Genomic DNA, 17,790 nt, shown 5'->3' on the forward strand with positions numbered 1-17,790 from the left:
ATACACAACTCAGGTCCTGCCCGGCCCCTGCTCAGCCCCAGGTGCCACCCTGGGTGCCCAGGATCCAAAGGTGAGCACGGCCCGAGCTTCCATGCCCCTCGGAGCTTCGAGTCTCGGGGACAAGCTGGCTCCAGCTAGAGAAACACGCAGACAGACGGAGCCCAGGGGTGGCTTCCCTGAGCCAGGATCTGGAGGAGGCCTGAGAATTCACTCGGGGGCAGCGTTTCAGGCAGAGGGAAGTGGGCGCAGGGACAGAGGAAGGAGGGAGCCTGTGGGCACGTCCCCGAGGGCAGCTGGGCTCCCGCTGCCTCGCGTCACCGCCAGCGCGAGGCCTGGTCAGCACTTTCCGTCTTGGCCGTCCTGACGGCGTGAAGACTCTGGTCTTTCAGTTGTGGTTTATTTGCGTTTCCCTGATGCCGATGAGGCTGCTGGCTTTAGCTGGCCGTCTGGATCTCCTCCGTGGTGAGGCGTTTACGTCTCCTGCCCATTTCTGAATCGGGCTGTCTCATTCTCCTTGACTTGTAGCCGTTCTTTAAATATCCCCAACTCGAGCCCCTTGTCGGTCCTCTCGTCTTGTGAACATCCCTTTCCCAGTCTGCATCCGCCACTTTCACTCGTTTGGAAGTTTCTCTTAAAAATCCTTAACTCACCAGTCTGTTCCTTTATGGCTAGTATTTTTTATATGCTATTTGTAAATTTTTTCCTTACCGTAAGGTCATGAATATCTTCTTCTATGTTATCGCCTCCAAGTTTCATTTGTTTATGTTTCTGCCTTTCACGTTTAGACTGTGAAGTGATGGCCGCGTGTGATCTGAGGTGTGGTCGAGCTCCATCCTCTCCACACGGACGCACAACATCCCAACGCCTTCTGTGGAGACCGTCTTTCCCCTCCCCTGCTCTGTAGCACCACCTCCGTCATAAGTGCAAGAAGTGTGAATCTGCCAGTCTTTCTGGGGTGTTCATGCCATTGGTCTCCTGGCCCCCCTGGGGGAGATCCTGCCCACTGAGACACAGTCTTCAGTCCCCCAGAGACTGGGATGATCTGAAGCGGGGCTTGGTGCCCGGGGCCTGGCTCCCTTGACTCCCGGAATTCTTGGAGGGGTTGCCGCTTCTTGACGGGTGCGTCCTGACCCCATGCTCGTCCCCCTGACCCCACACGGCTGGCCAAAGCTCTCTCGGCCACTGTTTCCAGTACCGGCAGCCACTGCATGGGAAAAGGGGCCCCCCTGTTCTCCTTTTTTTATACTTTGTCCGGCCCTTCTAGATGTTCTCAGAGGGACGGGAACTAGCCCATGATGATGGGAAACCCAGGGTCTAGTCAGGCTTACTTTAAGGGAAACTAGCGTAGATCTAAGGACAGCTCTCTATTCAGATGCCGTGATGAAAAGCGTCTTGGTCTGTGCTGTCACAGCCGAGTGACATCAACAGAGAGCCTCGACTGGATAAATGAAGTCTCCAGAGGGATGGGCTCGGCCGCTCTCTACTCTCTTTCATCTGAGATCTGTTGCTTTACTGGGTCTTCTGGACGTTCAGGGAAGAGAGAGACTCTCCTGCCGGGAGGCTGCTTTGCCACAGAAACTCAGTTTGCCCATTGGAAACCGTGTGGAATGGAAGCTCCTGGCTGTGGATCGCTGGACTGCCCCGCGAGGTCACGAACCTCGGAGGGTGAAGGACGGGGGTGCACGGACACCGCCGCCGCCGCTGCCAACTCCTGATGCGGACGGGGCGACACGGGGCGACTGGACTCGAAGGCTCTCTTCTGCCCGGAACTGAGCTCCTTTGTTCCCAACACTATAAACCTTGGAGCAACGCTCTGCTGCAACTCTCTGCAAGTCAGAACTAAGTAAAAGCATTTGGACAGCTGTACGCCTGTGACACAGGGCGGTCTTTGTTTACCCCCAGGCCCGGGCAGCGACCCTGTCTTCTTGCTGTCATCACTCTGACGCAGCTCGTAGGGGCCTTGAAAGTCTGTGGGACCGTCCGACCACTCCAAGCAGGAAGAGCCGTGTTGTCAGACGTGCACGTCAGCATAGGAGGTGCAGCCATCCCATCCCGGTGACAATGGGCTTGATCCGACCAAAGACAGAAGTGCAGGGCCTTTATCCACCGGACGTGAGGATGGCGAGGCCGGACGGGGACTCAGCCCCTCACGGCCCCGCTCCAGCCTCTGAGTCCACAGAGAGGCCGCACCTCATTGCTCAGGGTTCCGCCCTCCAACAGTAGAAAACCACCTGGTCCCCGTCCACCCTCATCCTGCCATTGCCCTTCCACTTCAGCGCTGACCCTGACCACAAGTCTTAAGCTCTCAGGTTGTTCCAAACACAGCAGCGACATAAACAACAAGGTCCTACTGTACAGCACAGGGAGCTATATTCAGTGTCCCGTGATAAACCATAATGGAAAAGAATATGAAAAAGAACGTATATATGTGTATAACTGAATCACTTTGCTGTACGGCAGACATTAACACAACACTGTAAATCAACTGTACGTCAATAAAATTAAAAAAAAAAACAAACAGCAGCGACAAAGCAGGGAATGGTCTTCACCTGGGGTGTAGAGCAGGACATCAATGGCGCGTGGGAAGGTCTCTCCGGCGGAAGGGTTGATCTTGTGCTTCAGGGTTTCTGAGGTCGTCTTCGGAACTGCCATGGGCACTGAAATGCAGACACAGGGGGGATTAGTTCCCCAGACTCGAGGAGACCCACGTTATCCAACAGCCTTGCACATTCTGCTTTCCTTAGGATATTATCTCTGGGGTAAAACTTCATAATCTGTGAAGATGACGCTCTCTTTAAACTGGACATTAAAGTAAAGCCAAGCGTATCCAGCCAGAGGGCGAGCATTTGCCAACGTCTCACGTTGCTTTTTGTTTAAACACAGCTCTCGAGCTAAATGATCTGACCTCTGTCCACACTCAACCGTTACGTATGGTCTAGCCAAGAGAAGACTTTATACGTTTCTCCATAAATCTAACCCACGAGTGGTTTCTCACCCTTGTCACATAACGTGGCTGCCGTGGGTGCGTCCTGTGTGCTGTAGGACGTTTAGCGGTATCCCTGGCCTCACCCAGTCAATGCCAGGAGCAACCTCCCCACTGCCACGCGCGCACACACACACACACACACACAAACCACAAATATCTCCAGTCACTGCCAAATGCCCCGCCCCAGGGATGGGGTGCAGATTTCAGAAAGTTTCATTTTTAGACCTTCCATCACGAATGGACCATAAGCTATTAAGCCCAGGATCATGTATGGTTGCCTCATTACGCTTTACACAAGGGAAAACAGTTCTTGATTGGGAACAAGGGATCAGGGACACTGAACTTGGACCATCCCCCCTTTGCTGTATGGAATTAAGAGTGTCATTTGTTGGGTGCTGCCATGGTAACTTGTGTATGTTATTTCCAGAGGAGTGAGAAGGCTTTTCTGTAAACTCTTGACAAAGATTAGGCATGAGCTTGGAGTGGTTTAAACAGCTGAAGTGTAGTGTGTATTTGATTTTGTTCCTAATTAAGGGGGGGAAAAAAACCCAGCAATCGATGTCTGGTTCCAGGACTGTTGCCAAGAGCGCCTCCAAGTCACTCCAGCAACTGGAGCATCCTGTCTGCTCCCAGAGAGGGGGGTCCTCGGACCAGGACGCTCCAGGGATCACACAGTTAGTGACAGACACAGCAAAGAGGAAAATGCACCAAGGGGAATCAACACATAACTGAGGCTTGTTTTCCCTAATTCTGGGATGACAGTTTAAACAACAGTGTCCTCCTGGCTGTATATACCCAAGAGGAATAAAACACATGTCCAAACAAAAACTTGTATGTGAATGTTCACAGCAGCACTATTCACGACAGCTAGGAAGTAGAAAAACTCAAATGGTCAATGGAGGACTGGATAAACTGTGCTGTATCCACAGAGCGGAATACATGCAGCCACAAAAGGAATGAAGTAGTGACACCTGCCACTCGGGTGAACCCTGGAGCTACATGAAGGAAGCTAGACACACAGGACACATACCATATGAGTTCACTTAGAGGAAGTGCACAGGCTAGGCCAAAATGTGGCAAATCCAGAGACAGAAAGGAGGTTAGTGGTTGCTTAGCAGGTGAGGCTGCTAAATGTATGGGGCTTGTTACTGGGGTGATGAAGATGTTCCAAAACCCACTATGCTGACAACTGTACAACTCTGAATACACTCATACCAGTAAGGTGTGCACTGTAAAAAGGAATGGTATGTGAACTATATCTCAATAAAACTGTTACTTTTTAAAAAGTGCATACAGATAGAACTAGATGTCATCTTAAAAACATCCTACAACTTGTTCATCTGTGTTTCATGAATTAGTTTCATGTTGTGGGTTTAATCTAGCACATGTGACTTCCGGCACATAGTAATGTTAATGGCGATAAGTAATCCTCTATTCTCTGCTTCTTTATGCAAAGCACAGGACAGTTGGTTTTAGGAGATCATGTAAAAGTTGAAACAAAATAGAAGTAGCTAAAATGATGCATAAAGCTATTCTTACCTATTTGCCATTTCCTAGACTTGAAAAAGCTTCTAAAAATAAAAAATTGAGCTTACCACCAACCTCTGTATGGCTTCCAGAATGTGAGAGCCAGATTTAAAGCTACAGGCGGAGATCAGAGAATTGCTATGGGGGGAAACTGACCAAATCAAGAGAAAAAAGAGAGATGGCCATTGGGGGCCTCCACGCGCTCGTGCAGTGAGGTCCCGCAGCCAAGAGCAACCGGGCCCAGAGGTCCCTGCGGCTCTGCAGTGGGCGTGTGTCCGACCGCAGACCTCCAGCGACCACGATGGCGATTCCGTGAGTCAGTCAACAGCCTTCCACAAATTTCTGCTCCGCTTGAACCAGCCAGCAGCAATTCTGTTGCTGGCAGCGAAGATTCAGGACCGATATCATCCGGTGTAAGGTGGACTCTCATAACCCAGACGCTGAAACGATGAGGTGCCTCGATGTGCCCTTAGGAGCAGAGAGCTCCAAGGTGTTATTAAGTGAGAAAAGGAAAGATGCAGGACAACATGTGATATTCAAAAATGAAAAGTACAGAAGAAAAAAATTTGAGACATTTGGGATTGGTTCTAATTGATAAGACAAAAGTCAACCAGATAGAAATCACTTAAGACGTAACTCAAGCCACCATGGCTGCATTGAACACATGCTGATCTTACTTTCGTTCTTCATCTTATCAAAGTAAGATAACTTGGAGGCCGCGTAGATGGCGCCGGGCGACTGCAGTGCACCGACGACGGCGTCCATCAGCAGGGCGTGGGTCAGTGCCTGCTGGACGTACTGGGGGTCCTGTAGGAGGGACAGTCATCTCAGCACAGCTTCACTGAAATCATTTCACTCTAAGACTTTGTCACGTCACATAAAACAACACTTTCAAAGATGTGTGTTTTTCAAAGCCACGTGAAGAGTTTAGATTTGGATTTGATGTCATGTAATCATGTCCCCTTAGCTGAGACAAACACTGGCTGTTTATACCAGGGGTCGGCAAACTTCTGTAAAGGGCCAGGTGCTGAACATTTTAGGGTCTGTGGGCCATGCAATCTCTGCCACGACGACTCAGCTCTGCCGTCAAGGGCAAAGGCAGCCACAGACACTGTAAAGGAGAGGGTGGGATGTGAGCCCGTACGACTTTCCTCACACGTCTGCCAGCTCACGGGCTTTGATGAACCAGTGTGTGCTAAATAAACCAGTGGGTATAAAACCAAACAGTGAGCCCCAAAGTCACAGAATATTGGAATCTTAGGACCTGGTCCCCGCTTCCTGCTCCAAACAGAAACACTCCTTCTGTTTCCACGACCTTGGGCTCCTCCAGTGACAGAACGTCCATCACAAACGGCAGCTCTCCCACCACTGAACGTACGTTCTTCCTGGCGCTTTCCACTGGGTGCCGCCCTCACCTGCATCTCCCTGAGGATCCGTGGGCACACCTCTCTAGAACCTTCTGAACTGCTCCCTCATGGGAGTTCCCTATTCGTACTCTTTGCCCACTTTGTTGTGGGTCTTCCTGTCTCATCTTGCCATTTAGACAAGACAAATATCTCCCCCGCACCGTGTGTCCTCATGTCTTACCCTCCGTCCATGGTACCCTTCATGACTAGGAAGTCTTAATTTGGTGTGATCAAAGCCATCAGTTTGGCCCAAAGTAAATGAAGGTACAGAAGTCCCTAGGATATAAATGTAACCCTATGGAAGGAATCTAACACCTCCCCCCAACCAAAACCCTAATCCTGTGAAGGGGAAAAATGAAGAGCTGCTTAGAGCAGGGTGTGGCCGGACCGCCCAGCTCAGACCTGCCGGAGTCCAGCCCCCGACGCTCCCCTCCCCGGGATGTCACCCGGGGCAGGGGGCAGTGCAGAGCGGTCACTCCCACAGTCCACCCACACCACCCTGCCAGCCCTTGCGTTTGCCCCCAGGGCATCCCCCAAGACCCCAGGGCTTTGCACTGGGTCGCGTGCACCACAGCATTCTTAATGCCTTCTGATGAGACCTCATCTAATTCAATGGATCCCGTGCCCAGGCCCAGGCCCAGGCCCAGGCCCCAGTCCCCCGTCCCCCCTGGCTTTATGCTGAGCATTATTATAGAGACATGAGCCTTGGGTGAGAATAAAAAGGCAGCCCGGGCCCCAGACCTTGTGGACGTCGGCCAGCTTCTTCCCAGCCCACATCTCCTTCACCATCAGGTGCCACAGGTCACACTCTGTTTTAAGATTAGCTTCAAAGACTTCTTTCTTGGACACCATTTTGATTTTTAAAGTGGGAATTCTCAGGAGCAGAAAAGCTACTGTGGTGCTTCTGACTTCCTGCAGAGGGAAAAAGAGGCAAGTAAATGAAATGACACCCTCAGGGACCCTGGGGTCAATACGAAATACATTTAGGGGTGGCGGTCTGCACACACTGAGGGGACCCGACGGGCACTGGCTGACATCCCCATGTGAAGGCAGAGTCCTTGGGGCTGGCCTGGGGCTGGGGCTGCCTGGGGGGAGGTCCAGCAGGACTCAAGAAGGCCCTGAAGTACCCAGAGCCTGGTGCCAGGGGTGGGGTGAATAGGGGCTCCTCCAGGTGATCTGTTCTCAGAAACGGGTGACAGGGAGTCAGGGTCACGGCGGTGTCTGGAGCTCAGCGAGCCTTCCTGGTGGGTCTAAGTGTGACCTGTCAGCCACACGTCGACAGAGACACACCGGTGGACTCGTCCACAGCGTTTAAAGGTGCTTCATTCTTTCACCTCCTTAAATCTCTGTCTCTGGACTTCTGGCAGGAAGCCCATCAAAGCAGGCTTGGGGAGAAAACTGAAGGAACCAGTGAGAAGGTGCGTCCACTGGCCCAGCCTTAAGCATGGGCCACAGGGGAGTTCTCATGCCTCTTCTGTCTCTGGGAATATGCAGTAACTGGATTAACACATCTAACACACCGCTTATAAATTTAGGAAATAAACCTGGGAAAATAAAGGTAAGCCATGAGTCACGATCTCAACCCAGATTCCCTTAGTGGGGAAGATGACATTTAAAGTTGTTATAAAATGAACAGCGTGGGCCAGCCAGGAACCTGAGCAGGAAGCGTGAGATGGAACAGCTCACAGGGGCTGGCCCACGGCCGTTTCTCAGTAAAGCAACTTCTGTGCTTCTCCTACATTGTGGAATCAGGTCAGCGAAAGGACAAGCCTGCGTTGCTTCTTGCTCTTCCCCCAAATACAAGTCAGCTGAATAGAGAATCAGCTGTCGGTGCACTTACTGCTCTGAACACATCACCCACTTCATCTATTCAGTCCTCACATCACTCCTATTCGGAGGGTGCATCCTTATTCCCACTTTACAGGTGAGCAAACTGAGGCACAAACCATGAGTGACTTGTGACGGGCCCACGGCTGGCAGAGCCCAGTGGGCTGCTCCAGCTGCTGCACCTCCCAAGCCCAGGCGGCTTCCAGAGCTGCCCTCACCTCTATGTTTCTGAAGGTGGAAATCTCCACGTAGCCCGGCCTCCCCTCAGTGAGGAGGAACAGGCGCTTCTGGGTCATGGCGATCTTGCCCACACCGCGATTTGTTTTGACGGAGCTTGACAGCTTATACACACACTCGTTTTTGTCCAGCTGTTCCATCACCGAGAAAGGCAGGTTGACCTCTTGGGCCTCTGCTTCTGCCTCCTTCCAGCAGTTGTAGAAATCTTTGAATGTTTCTGGGTCAATCTGTTTCTGGTGTCCTTAGTTTTATAGAGAAAAAAAAAAAGATTCTTACAGCCACGTACACAGGTGCCTCAAGAATGGTTGCTTTACAATCAGGAAGCAGCACATTACCCGCAGGAGATAGCAGGTGGCGCCAGCACCTAAGTCTACCTGGATGGAAACCACCTGGAAAGCGTCCCCTCCTTCCCCAGCTTCCCCAGGTGCCCAGGTGGGCACTTGATCTGGGCTGAGCCCATTGCCCTCTCCAGCCCCTACCTAACCAGGTAGTCACAGTAACTCCTAGGGCACCAGGTAGGGACACTGGGACAAGGACAAAGTCCTGTGTCACCTCTAGAGCTGGTGGCAGCCATCTTGGGGCCAGTCCCAGGGTGAAGCTAATGCTGAAGAGACCAGATCCTTGGTGACACTCCCACACCACTGGATCAAGCCTTACCTGAAGCCAGATTTATCTCAGTACTCTTTGGGTATGTGAGCAAATAAATTATTATTTGTAACCGTGATGATCTTAGTTGATGCAGCAACCTTCCCAAATGTCCAATATTCAGGGGCTCTGGAGTCAGAGAGAGACCCAAGTCCGAAGCCCAGCTTCACTACTGTTTAGCAGTGTGACCACAGGCCAGCTGTGGAACGAACCTGCTTCCCTGTCTGTAACATGGAGCTGGAGCCACCCCCAACTCCCACTCAGCCGCTAAGAAGTCCGGCCCATTCTAATATCGATGTTTCCCTGTGTCTGGCTCCTGCATCCTCCATTCTGCATCCTGGATCTGTCTGCCCTGTCCTCAGAGGGCCCTTCATATCCTGCACAGGAAGAAGCTCCTAAGTGGCCTCCCGCCTTCTAAGCTGCCCCCGCTGGCGGCCTGCTTCACTCCACGCCTAGAATGAGGTTCCTCGTGTTCACCAGGCCCAGATTCCTCCAGGATCGGGGCCCTCCTCCCCTTCGCACTCCTGCATCCCAGCACAGTGACAAGCATGTTGTTACGTGCCTCTGCACACGCTGGTCTGGAGTGCTCGGACCAGAAAACTCCTACCCATCCTTCAAGACCCAGATAAAATGGCCCATGGGCAGCCTTCCCGGACAAGGGGCCCACTAAGCTGATGCGCTCTTCCCTCACGGCATCTAACAATGCTTGCTGTGCTCTACCCTCTATACAGGCCCAACTGCCCTGGGCAACTTGGTCCTAGATCAGGAGACTGAGGACTAGAGAGGAAAGCCCTGCCGGCGGGTGGGCAGGTGCCAGGCAGACGGCCCCGCCCCACCGACGCTGGGCCTTCGTGGGTCTGCCTTTCCCGCTAGGGGCCTGCTCAGGACGCAGGAACCTCCCCGTCCCAGCCTGGCTGGAGGCCAGATCTAAGCGGTCAAGAAAGGCTGTGAAAGCTCGGCTCTGGTTCCCTAACACCTGCCAGGTAACGGTTTCCTGGGGAATTCGATGTCACGGCCACAACTGACTCTGGCCTCATCCCCACACAGTGCAGGCGCAGGAATATTCAGGCGAAAATCTCCCAGGTGGCAGGATTCTGAGCTGATTCTCCCCTGGCTCACCTGTGTTTTTCTAATTGCTTTACAACAGTGGTCTACTACTTACAAATTTGTTTAACGTCCTTGGATACAAACAGAATCATACCACAGTGGGGTATCTCTATAAACTTGGGTCGTTTTTAGAAAGTAAGTTACTGGGGAACTTCCCTGGTGGTCCAGTGGTTAGACTTTGCCTTCCAGGGCAGGGGGTGTGGGTTCAGTCCCTGGTCGGGGAGCTAAGATCCCACATGCCCTGCGGCCAAAAAACCAAAACAAAATAGAAGCAATATTGTAACAAATTCACTGACAACAAATTTAACAAATTTAAACATGGTCCACATCAAAAAAATCTTTAAAAAAAAAAGAAAGTCACTGAAAAAAATGAAGCACAAGGGCCGGTGGGCGGGTGCCCAGGCAGACGGGCCTGGGGGTCCCTGTGCTGGGCAGGGAGGCACCAAGAGGGCAGGCGGGCGGTGCCCCTGACCCCACGAAACGGTTCTCATCCCACTTCCGTTTTGGAAAGGCTACTCCACGTAGCTGCCTCTGGCTGGGGCGCCTCCATCTACACCTCCTGGTGGTTCTGAATGATTATGTTTTTAATCAGAAGCACTTGGCTATTTTAAGTGGACGACAAGGAAGAGGATGTTTAGTCTACGCAGCCAAGGGAAAGCCCAAGAATCAGGAGAGCGAGAGAGGGGAGTTGGGGAGAACCACAAAGCCATTACTTAATGAAAGTTGGAGCCAAAGATGCTGGGACGTGGAGCCTGGAGCCAAGAGACCCGTCCCTTCTGTCATTAGGACAAATGCTCCCACCATCTGGGTCCCTGCAGAGTGCCGGGGCCAAGCGGAGCGACGCGCAGGTCCCCAGAACCGGAAACGGCTTCCTCTCGCGGGCAGACGGGAGGCGGGCTCGCGGGCTTTGAGAGCCGGGGCGAAGGGCACCAGAGAGGCCAGGGACCCCCACGCGGGCCTGTGGACGCCAGCCCTGCCAGGGCCGCAGCACAGCCGGACGGTGCACCTCCACAGCACTCACGCAGCGACAGCCACCGTGCACACGAGGGGCCACCACGCACATCCACAGCCGCACACACCACCACGAGGACAGAACACGCATTCTTCATTCATCTCCAACTCTGCACAAAAATGCCAACTGTTCATCTCTGCCCCTCACCCGCACTCCAACACAACCCCTCCAGCTCATCTTACGGGGGAGGCAGGGTCACCAGCTCCCCGAGCTCCCACGGGCCACACTGAAGGCCACACACGGCTGACTCCCGCCCTGTGGCCAGGTCGTGAGGGCCCTGCACCTCGAATACCAGACTCCGACGTCTGTTCTTTGTTACATCCGTTTATTCTATGATGGTGACCTTCGGCTTTGACCGAATCCTCCTTTTATTAGCACATACGTGTCCGTCAGGCAGAAACGTACATTGGATGCTGCACGACAACGGAGCACGTACCCCAGAATCAAGGCCAACAATGACCTGCTTGCAATGCGAATGGAGCCAGAGTGACAACAGGGCCATCAATGGCACTGTCACCGTGGTCATCTGAGGATGCCCTCCCGGGTGTCCTTTCACGTCCCTGTAAGTCTGGGGCTGCTGGACGGCGCCCACGTGTCCAGCTGTAAGCCACACTGTCCGGCTCCCGTGGGACGCGCTTCTGGCCAAGGAGAGGTGACAGCTGGGGGGGACAGGCCCTCTTCTCCCAGGAAAAGAGTGCCGCCCAGGCCATCGGCCCCCCGGGTTGTGCAGCAACGGGCTGGCTGGGGGGAGAGGAAGGAGCCGGCTGCACGTCCAGACACCTCGTCACACGAGAACAGCACCCCCGGGGGATTACGCCGCGGTACTTCAGGCCCTGCAGCTGGCCTGGTGCTCATATCCTTGTGTCCTCGCGAGGGCCCCGCGCGGGAAGAGGGGGGCAGGGCCTCCTCTGAGAGCGCTGAGCCCCGCGGCGCCTGCGCCCCACCTCCTGGCGGCCTGGGTGCTGCTGGTTGGCCCCGCGAGAACCTCTGCCCCCGGCGGACTCAGTGCATCCCCCACTGCCCTGCCCACGCGAGTCTCCTGGGCAGCACCAGTCGCCCACAGATGCCCAGGGAGACGAGCCTGGCTGGCCAAGACGGGCCACTTCTCCGCGGCCGACATAAGGTGACACCATGCAGAGGGCCCCGTGGGCGCTGGGCCGGCCGCACCCCCATCAGACTGACGGAGGGACCGTGAACAAGCGGCCCCATCCCTCCACCGGGGGGAAGGCGGCGCGCGTGGGTAGAGAGAGGCCGGGCCACTCGACGGGAGCCGCGTAACGAGGAAGGACGTCCCACACCTGTTACCAGCAAAGCACGGCCTTTCCAGAGGGCACAGGGGCTCCCGCACAGGACACGGAAGGAGATCCGACCCGACGGAAAAGCGGGCCAGGCTGTGCCGCACAGCTCCAAGGAGAGAGGCCCAGACGCCCCGAGCACAGGCGCCAACGCTCAGAGCGAGGCCACCTCGCTCACCAAACCGCAGAACACTTCAGACGACCGCACCCCGCGCTGCCCAGGAGGTGGGGCTGGGCAGCTCCCCGTGCTACAGCCCCGCCTTGAGGGACCTGCTGTGGGGGTGGCAGCTCCCACCCGGCGGGGCTGCTTGCACCATCCTAGAGAAAGCCATCCACGCCCTGGGGGCAGGCTGCGAGCCTCACTCGTCAGCATCGGGACAGGCGGACACGACCAAGGGTTCAGGCCAACACGCTGCGCCGCCCTCACGTGCACAACACCGTCGGCAGCAAAGGAACGGCGAGACGCCTGTGAGCACCACGGACACGCTTTGGAAACGCAGACGGACACGCACGTACCGCGTGAGTCAGGTATAGTCTACAAACGCACAAATCCTACGTTCTGCTTGTGAGTGCGTCCACGTGCCATCAATGCATAAGAACTTGGTCAGAAGGGAAAGGTCAAGTTTGGGACAGTGTGCCTCTGAGGAGGGAGGGGTGGAAAGGGTTCTGGACCAACCAGACGACTGCAGTAAACGTGGGAAGCAAAAGCAGCGGGGGTGGAGGTGCCTGAAGCATTCCGGCTGGAGCCATGCGTCCCCATGTGGGAGGAAAGGGTCAGCACACAGCGAGCAACCCCCCAGGATGGGAGAGATGCCATTAAGCTTCGCCAGACCCTCCATCCCCACCCCCTTCCCAGAGCCTCGGCCAGCCCCTGCGTCCCACTCGCCAAGGGAGCAGGTAAGGCCCTGCCCCCACCACAAGGCTCTTCCCGGCTGGGCCGACCTGCCCTTGAGGGTCTGCACCGCCCACCCCGCGGGCATCCTCCTACCTACGGTTAATGCCTCGAAGAGCCGGTGTATGATGCCCGCGTCCTTCACGATGCCCGACTCCTGCACTCTCTTCACGAAGTCGTCCAGCTGCATGTGCTTCTTGGGCAGCTCGAAGTTCTTGACGCGGTCGTCGGCCTTGGGGGCGTCCTCGGGCTTGTCCATGACCTCACTGATGAGCCGGCGCAGCTCGGGCGTCCGCTCGGCCTGCGCGCGCTCGGGCGCCGACAGGGACTCCACCGTCCTCTGGACGAGGTCGGCGGGAAAGATGCGCACGTCCGTCTTGTACAGGCTCTGGAAGTCCAGGAGGGCGCCCAGCAGCTGGCCCTGCATCAGCTGCACGAGCCCTCGCAGGTAGAAGTACCTCGCCAGCAGCACCGAGTTCTCGGGGGCCAGCGAGTCCATGGCCTTGCTCAGCTGGGCCACGCAATCCACGTGGAACGCCTGCACACACTGGCCCACCAGCGGAAAGTGGATTTCCGGGATCTTGAAGGTGTATGTCAACTTGGAGGGCACGTCCAGAACTGAGGAGCGAAGGGGAGATGAACGGTTAGCACAGACCTTAGAAACAGACACGCGTTCCCTCCCCATCACTCTGCCCGGGGCCGTTTCTGGGTCTTGGGTGCAGCGTGGAGCAGGACGCCCCGTGCCTCTTCCAGAAAGCTCCACGTACCCCACGCTGAACGGGGCCCCTCACTGCTCCCATGGCACAAATAACGTTATTTGTTAAAACTGCTGATGCTAAGTTGAAACACGTGGTGGTGAGTCTTTGTTGAAGGACTAAGTTAATAACCTAGGCCGAGACGCACCTGCCAGGCAGGGTAAGGCCTCTCAAATAGCTGTTTCATTTACCTTAACAGCAGCTCTGCGCCATGGGTACTGTTACCACGCCCATCTCCCAGGGTGGGGACTGAGGCCTCCCCAGGTCCCCGGTACACAGCTACCGTGTACCCCAGGGTCACACAGCCAGGAGGCAGCTGTGCAGGGGACTCAGACCCACCAGGAGCCCCCAGAAGGTCAGTAAGGTCTTTTCATTTGAACACACGGCCCCTCCTGGCATCGCCGGCATGATCCCCACTCAGCCTCCAGCTCTCCCGCGAATGTGCCACGAGGTACCAGCTGGTACTGGTGCCTTAGCCCGAGGCAGCGGCCATTGGGGGCCCATGTGGCTCACAGCGCTGGCCTCACTGCAGTTTCTCCCATGGGCACTGGCTTCCTCTGTGCCCCCAGCCCCTAGGAAGGGCCTGGCAACCACTGGGGGCCTAAGAGTTGTTGCATCCCCTTAGACAGTCATATATGTAAACATGTATCTCCTCTGTACACATACACATACGTGCATATACACACACACGTATGAAAACAGTGAGACGGGGCGATGGAAAATACAGACGAGAAATCGCTTTCTATAACGAACATAGTCTGCAAAATGAATATTCTAAAAATATTTCAAATGATTAAACTGCTAGAAAAACAACAGCAAAGAACCCCCCACTCCCTTCTACTGAAACAAGCTTTGGTTTCTTTCAGCAACTGGCAGCATCAGAATCAAGTGAGTGAGAAAAGCCACAGCACGGGCGCGGCTGGACCACCTGTGTGGCTGCTTCCACAGTCCTCGGTATGTATCTTCCGCAGCGACGAGTTCCGGGGCGGCAGCTCGGGCACCATGATGTCCTGCAGGTTGGGCATGCTGACCACCATGCGCCGGTGCGCCCCGTGGGGGGCTGAGGACTTCCGGCTGGCCATCTTCTCAATTGTGGGTCTTCTTGGACTCAGAAGCATCCCGTCTATCCTGGGTGGGAAAACCCAACACCTTGTAGACACAGCAACGGTTGAAGCACAGGCTCAACTGGGCATTCTCCCCAACGTGGTGACCAGAATCCAGCATTCCCACACCGAGTGGGAAACGGCGGGCACACTCCTGGCTCTCCCACGTGTAGTGAAGGCTGTATACGGTCCACACCCCAGGAGAAGCCACAACACACAGAACGAGGGCGTCGTCGACAGCCGATACACGTTTGAGGGGTTCAGGAAAAGCGTCATGGAAGAGGCGGGAAACGGTGACGATGCGGGGAGAGAAAGGGAAGGAAAATGGGGAGAAAACAGCACAAGCAAAGACCCAGAGCTGCCTCCGCAGGTACGTTCAGTGTCCCCCCAAGAAACAGAAATGCATGGGGAGGAGCCTGACGTGTTACCCGACTCATTATGAATTTCTAAATGTGAGACTTCTCTGATCGGATTTATCATTTATCCTTCCAAATAAACTGTGCTGCTTGAGCACATGGACGCCCAAGGAGTCGTGCATCCTTTAGAACGTAATATGCAAACCTGTCCTCTTCGGACTGCGTGTGGAGGTCCATCTGGGCAAAGGCGTCCAGCCTTCTGCTGAGCCGAGCCTTGAGGAAAGCGTGAAACATGTAGGTATCCAAGACCTGGAACAGACGCCGAGGGGCGGGTTATTGCACCTGCTCCACGGTCCTTTCCTCCCTGAGCTGCCAGGGCACCTGCAGCCGCTGCGCGAGTGGCCCTTCCCGACCCACCGGGGCCTCTCGCCAGCACCTTGGGACAAAAGTGCCCAGACACAGGTAGCTTTCTTAATTTGTCGTAATCTACGATTCCCCCTCCATCCCTCACCAGCCAATCTCAAAGAATCAGCCACTCTTTGCATTTGAAAAACCACAGAAAGTTCAAAGGCCCAAACCACCTTGCCCCCCGGGACAGCAGCAGCCGCAGTCCCTGTGTTTCGTCATGGATTCTGGTGTCTCCCGGGACGGCAGCCTCCCTAACGCTCCGCCCCTCACAGCCAGCGCACCCCGTCTCCGGACTCACACGCAACCATCCCCGAGTCAGCTCCCAGGGAGTGTGGATGCTTCCCCTGGGAAGGGGGCGGTGGCGGGAAGGGCACGGAACTGTGCGGCATGATGGAAACGTTCCAGATCCAGACTGAGGAAGGGGCGACCAGGTACACGCCTTGGTCAAAACTCTGCACACGCTATCCTTAAAATGGGTGCATTCTGTTCTATGTAAATCCCACTCTAAAAAGCCAATTACAAAAAATCAGAGCTGGCCAAAGGATCAGAAGAAACCACGCTAAAACAAACTTTTAGAAAAGCTAAAACACTGAATAAAATATTAACAGGTACTGGAAACACCTGACTTGAAAAATAGTTTAGATACAGAAAAGGGTGAAGGATCGACTATACACACGCACACAAGCCCCGCACACCTCTTACCTGTTTATAAAACTGCTGGTCCCCTGGAGCTCTTGTTTTGAGAAACTCTTCACTATTGAACACCCTATGTTCATAATTTAAGTGATTCTTCACTTCCCTGATGAAGAAAGATAGTCTAAGTGTTGAAATATTTTTAAATACATGAAAAACACATTGCTGTTAGCAGAAAAACAGTAACAGGAAATACACACTTTGAAAAGCCCTGTCTGCAGGAACAGTATTCTGAGCGCTGAGGGACATGGTTTGGATGTATTTTGTGGTTGGGCTTTCTCGTCACTTCAAGCACAGCTTTCCTCCAACTGGAATGAAGCTCAGGGCTTGGGGGTGTCTGTCTTCTTCGAGCCCCCTAGCTCCTTATGCAAATGAAGACGCAATCATCCATAATTGTTCATACAAATAAAACTGAGTTCAGGGTGGTGACACAGGAAGGGCACCCCAGACGCTGAGCACTGACGCAGCTCGGCCGCCAGCCTGACCCTCACCGGCCACTTCCCCATCCTACACCGTGGGGACTTGGGCACATGACCCCCTGATCTTCCGTGATAGCCTACCAATAGAATCAGTAATCCTACAGGGCATATTCAGGACGTAGCACGTTCGATGTTTTCCTTCTCTTGTGAGGGGAAAAATTACTTCATCTGATATCGTATTTTCTTTTTAATGAACTAAACTCATCAAGCTTGCAGAATATTAAAAAAAAAAAACCCTTCATGAAAGATTTCATATAAAAAGAACAAAAGGAAAACTACATGTCTACAACCACACAAATTATACTGCTCTGAGCAAAGAGCTAACACAACCCATCTATAACACGACATCCCATTCTTCCCTAATAAATCATTTGCTTTACATAAATATAGACAGCAAAAGAATACAACCATTAAAATGTTGATTTTGAAAGAATCACACTGAGTGTCATCAAGTCGTCCAGCTCTGGTCTAAACCCCTCCCAGGCAGGGTCTGTCCAGATCAGAAGGGGACCTGGTGTCGCCACCTTCCCTGCTACACGACCCAGGGGGAAGGAGCAGGAGGGGAGAGGGTGGGAGGGAGAGAGGGAGAGACAGAGAGAGAGAGAGAGAGAAGAAGCTGCAAGACAAAGCAGAGAAGAGAGAGTTGGAAGAAAGAAAAGGCCTGAAGGCTTTGCCACCAATAACTTCTTCACAAAGGTATAATATAAATGTAGGCATATATTTATCATTATGTTCCTTAAATGACTGCACATTTAGGCCAGAAATAGCCACTCGACGCCTGCACTATATCACACTGAAGTAAACACACTGTACTGTCTATTTAACTGATTCAGCTCAAGGGCTAGTTCCCAACAGCACACAATAATAGATGCTGATGGCGACAGTGATGGGAAGAAAGAAGAAAAGTTTCTAACAGGGACCAGTCCTGGGTGCTCCAGCCTGGGCTCTCTTTTGGGCGGGCTTCATTCCCGAAATGATCCGTCTGTCCCCCTACCTGGGTCTGACCATCCAAGGTGGTCATTCGCAAGAGAGACGAGGGGGTGGCAAGACCCCAGGCAGGGT

General features: G+C 54.0%; 1 protein-coding gene across 5 annotated transcripts in view; it reads right to left on the reverse strand.

Moving 5' to 3' along the window:
• The window catches only part of DENND3 (DENN domain containing 3), a 61,314-nt gene that overhangs the window by 14,161 nt on the left and 29,363 nt on the right, over window positions 1-17,790 (reverse strand). For 4 of the 5 annotated variants that reach the window (XM_036829926.1, XM_036829924.1, XM_036829923.1 and 1 more), the window contains exons 10-17: window positions 16,259-16,355; window positions 15,354-15,457; window positions 14,618-14,817; window positions 13,031-13,552; window positions 7,965-8,224; window positions 6,661-6,831; window positions 5,191-5,320; window positions 2,550-2,657 (exon numbers count right to left, since the gene is read on the reverse strand). In XM_036829926.1, coding sequence (XP_036685821.1) covers window positions 2,550-2,657; window positions 5,191-5,320; window positions 6,661-6,831; window positions 7,965-8,224; window positions 13,031-13,552; window positions 14,618-14,817; window positions 15,354-15,457; window positions 16,259-16,355 — 1,592 coding nt within the window. The remainder of the gene's footprint in view (window positions 1-2,549; window positions 2,658-5,190; window positions 5,321-6,660; window positions 6,832-7,964; window positions 8,225-13,030; window positions 13,553-14,617; window positions 14,818-15,353; window positions 15,458-16,258; window positions 16,356-17,790) is intronic. The other variant, XM_036829927.1, reaches the window with a different exon arrangement.

This window comes from Balaenoptera musculus, chromosome 17, assembly GCF_009873245.2.
Source record: "Balaenoptera musculus isolate JJ_BM4_2016_0621 chromosome 17, mBalMus1.pri.v3, whole genome shotgun sequence".
Lineage (NCBI taxonomy): Eukaryota > Metazoa > Chordata > Mammalia > Artiodactyla > Balaenopteridae > Balaenoptera > Balaenoptera musculus.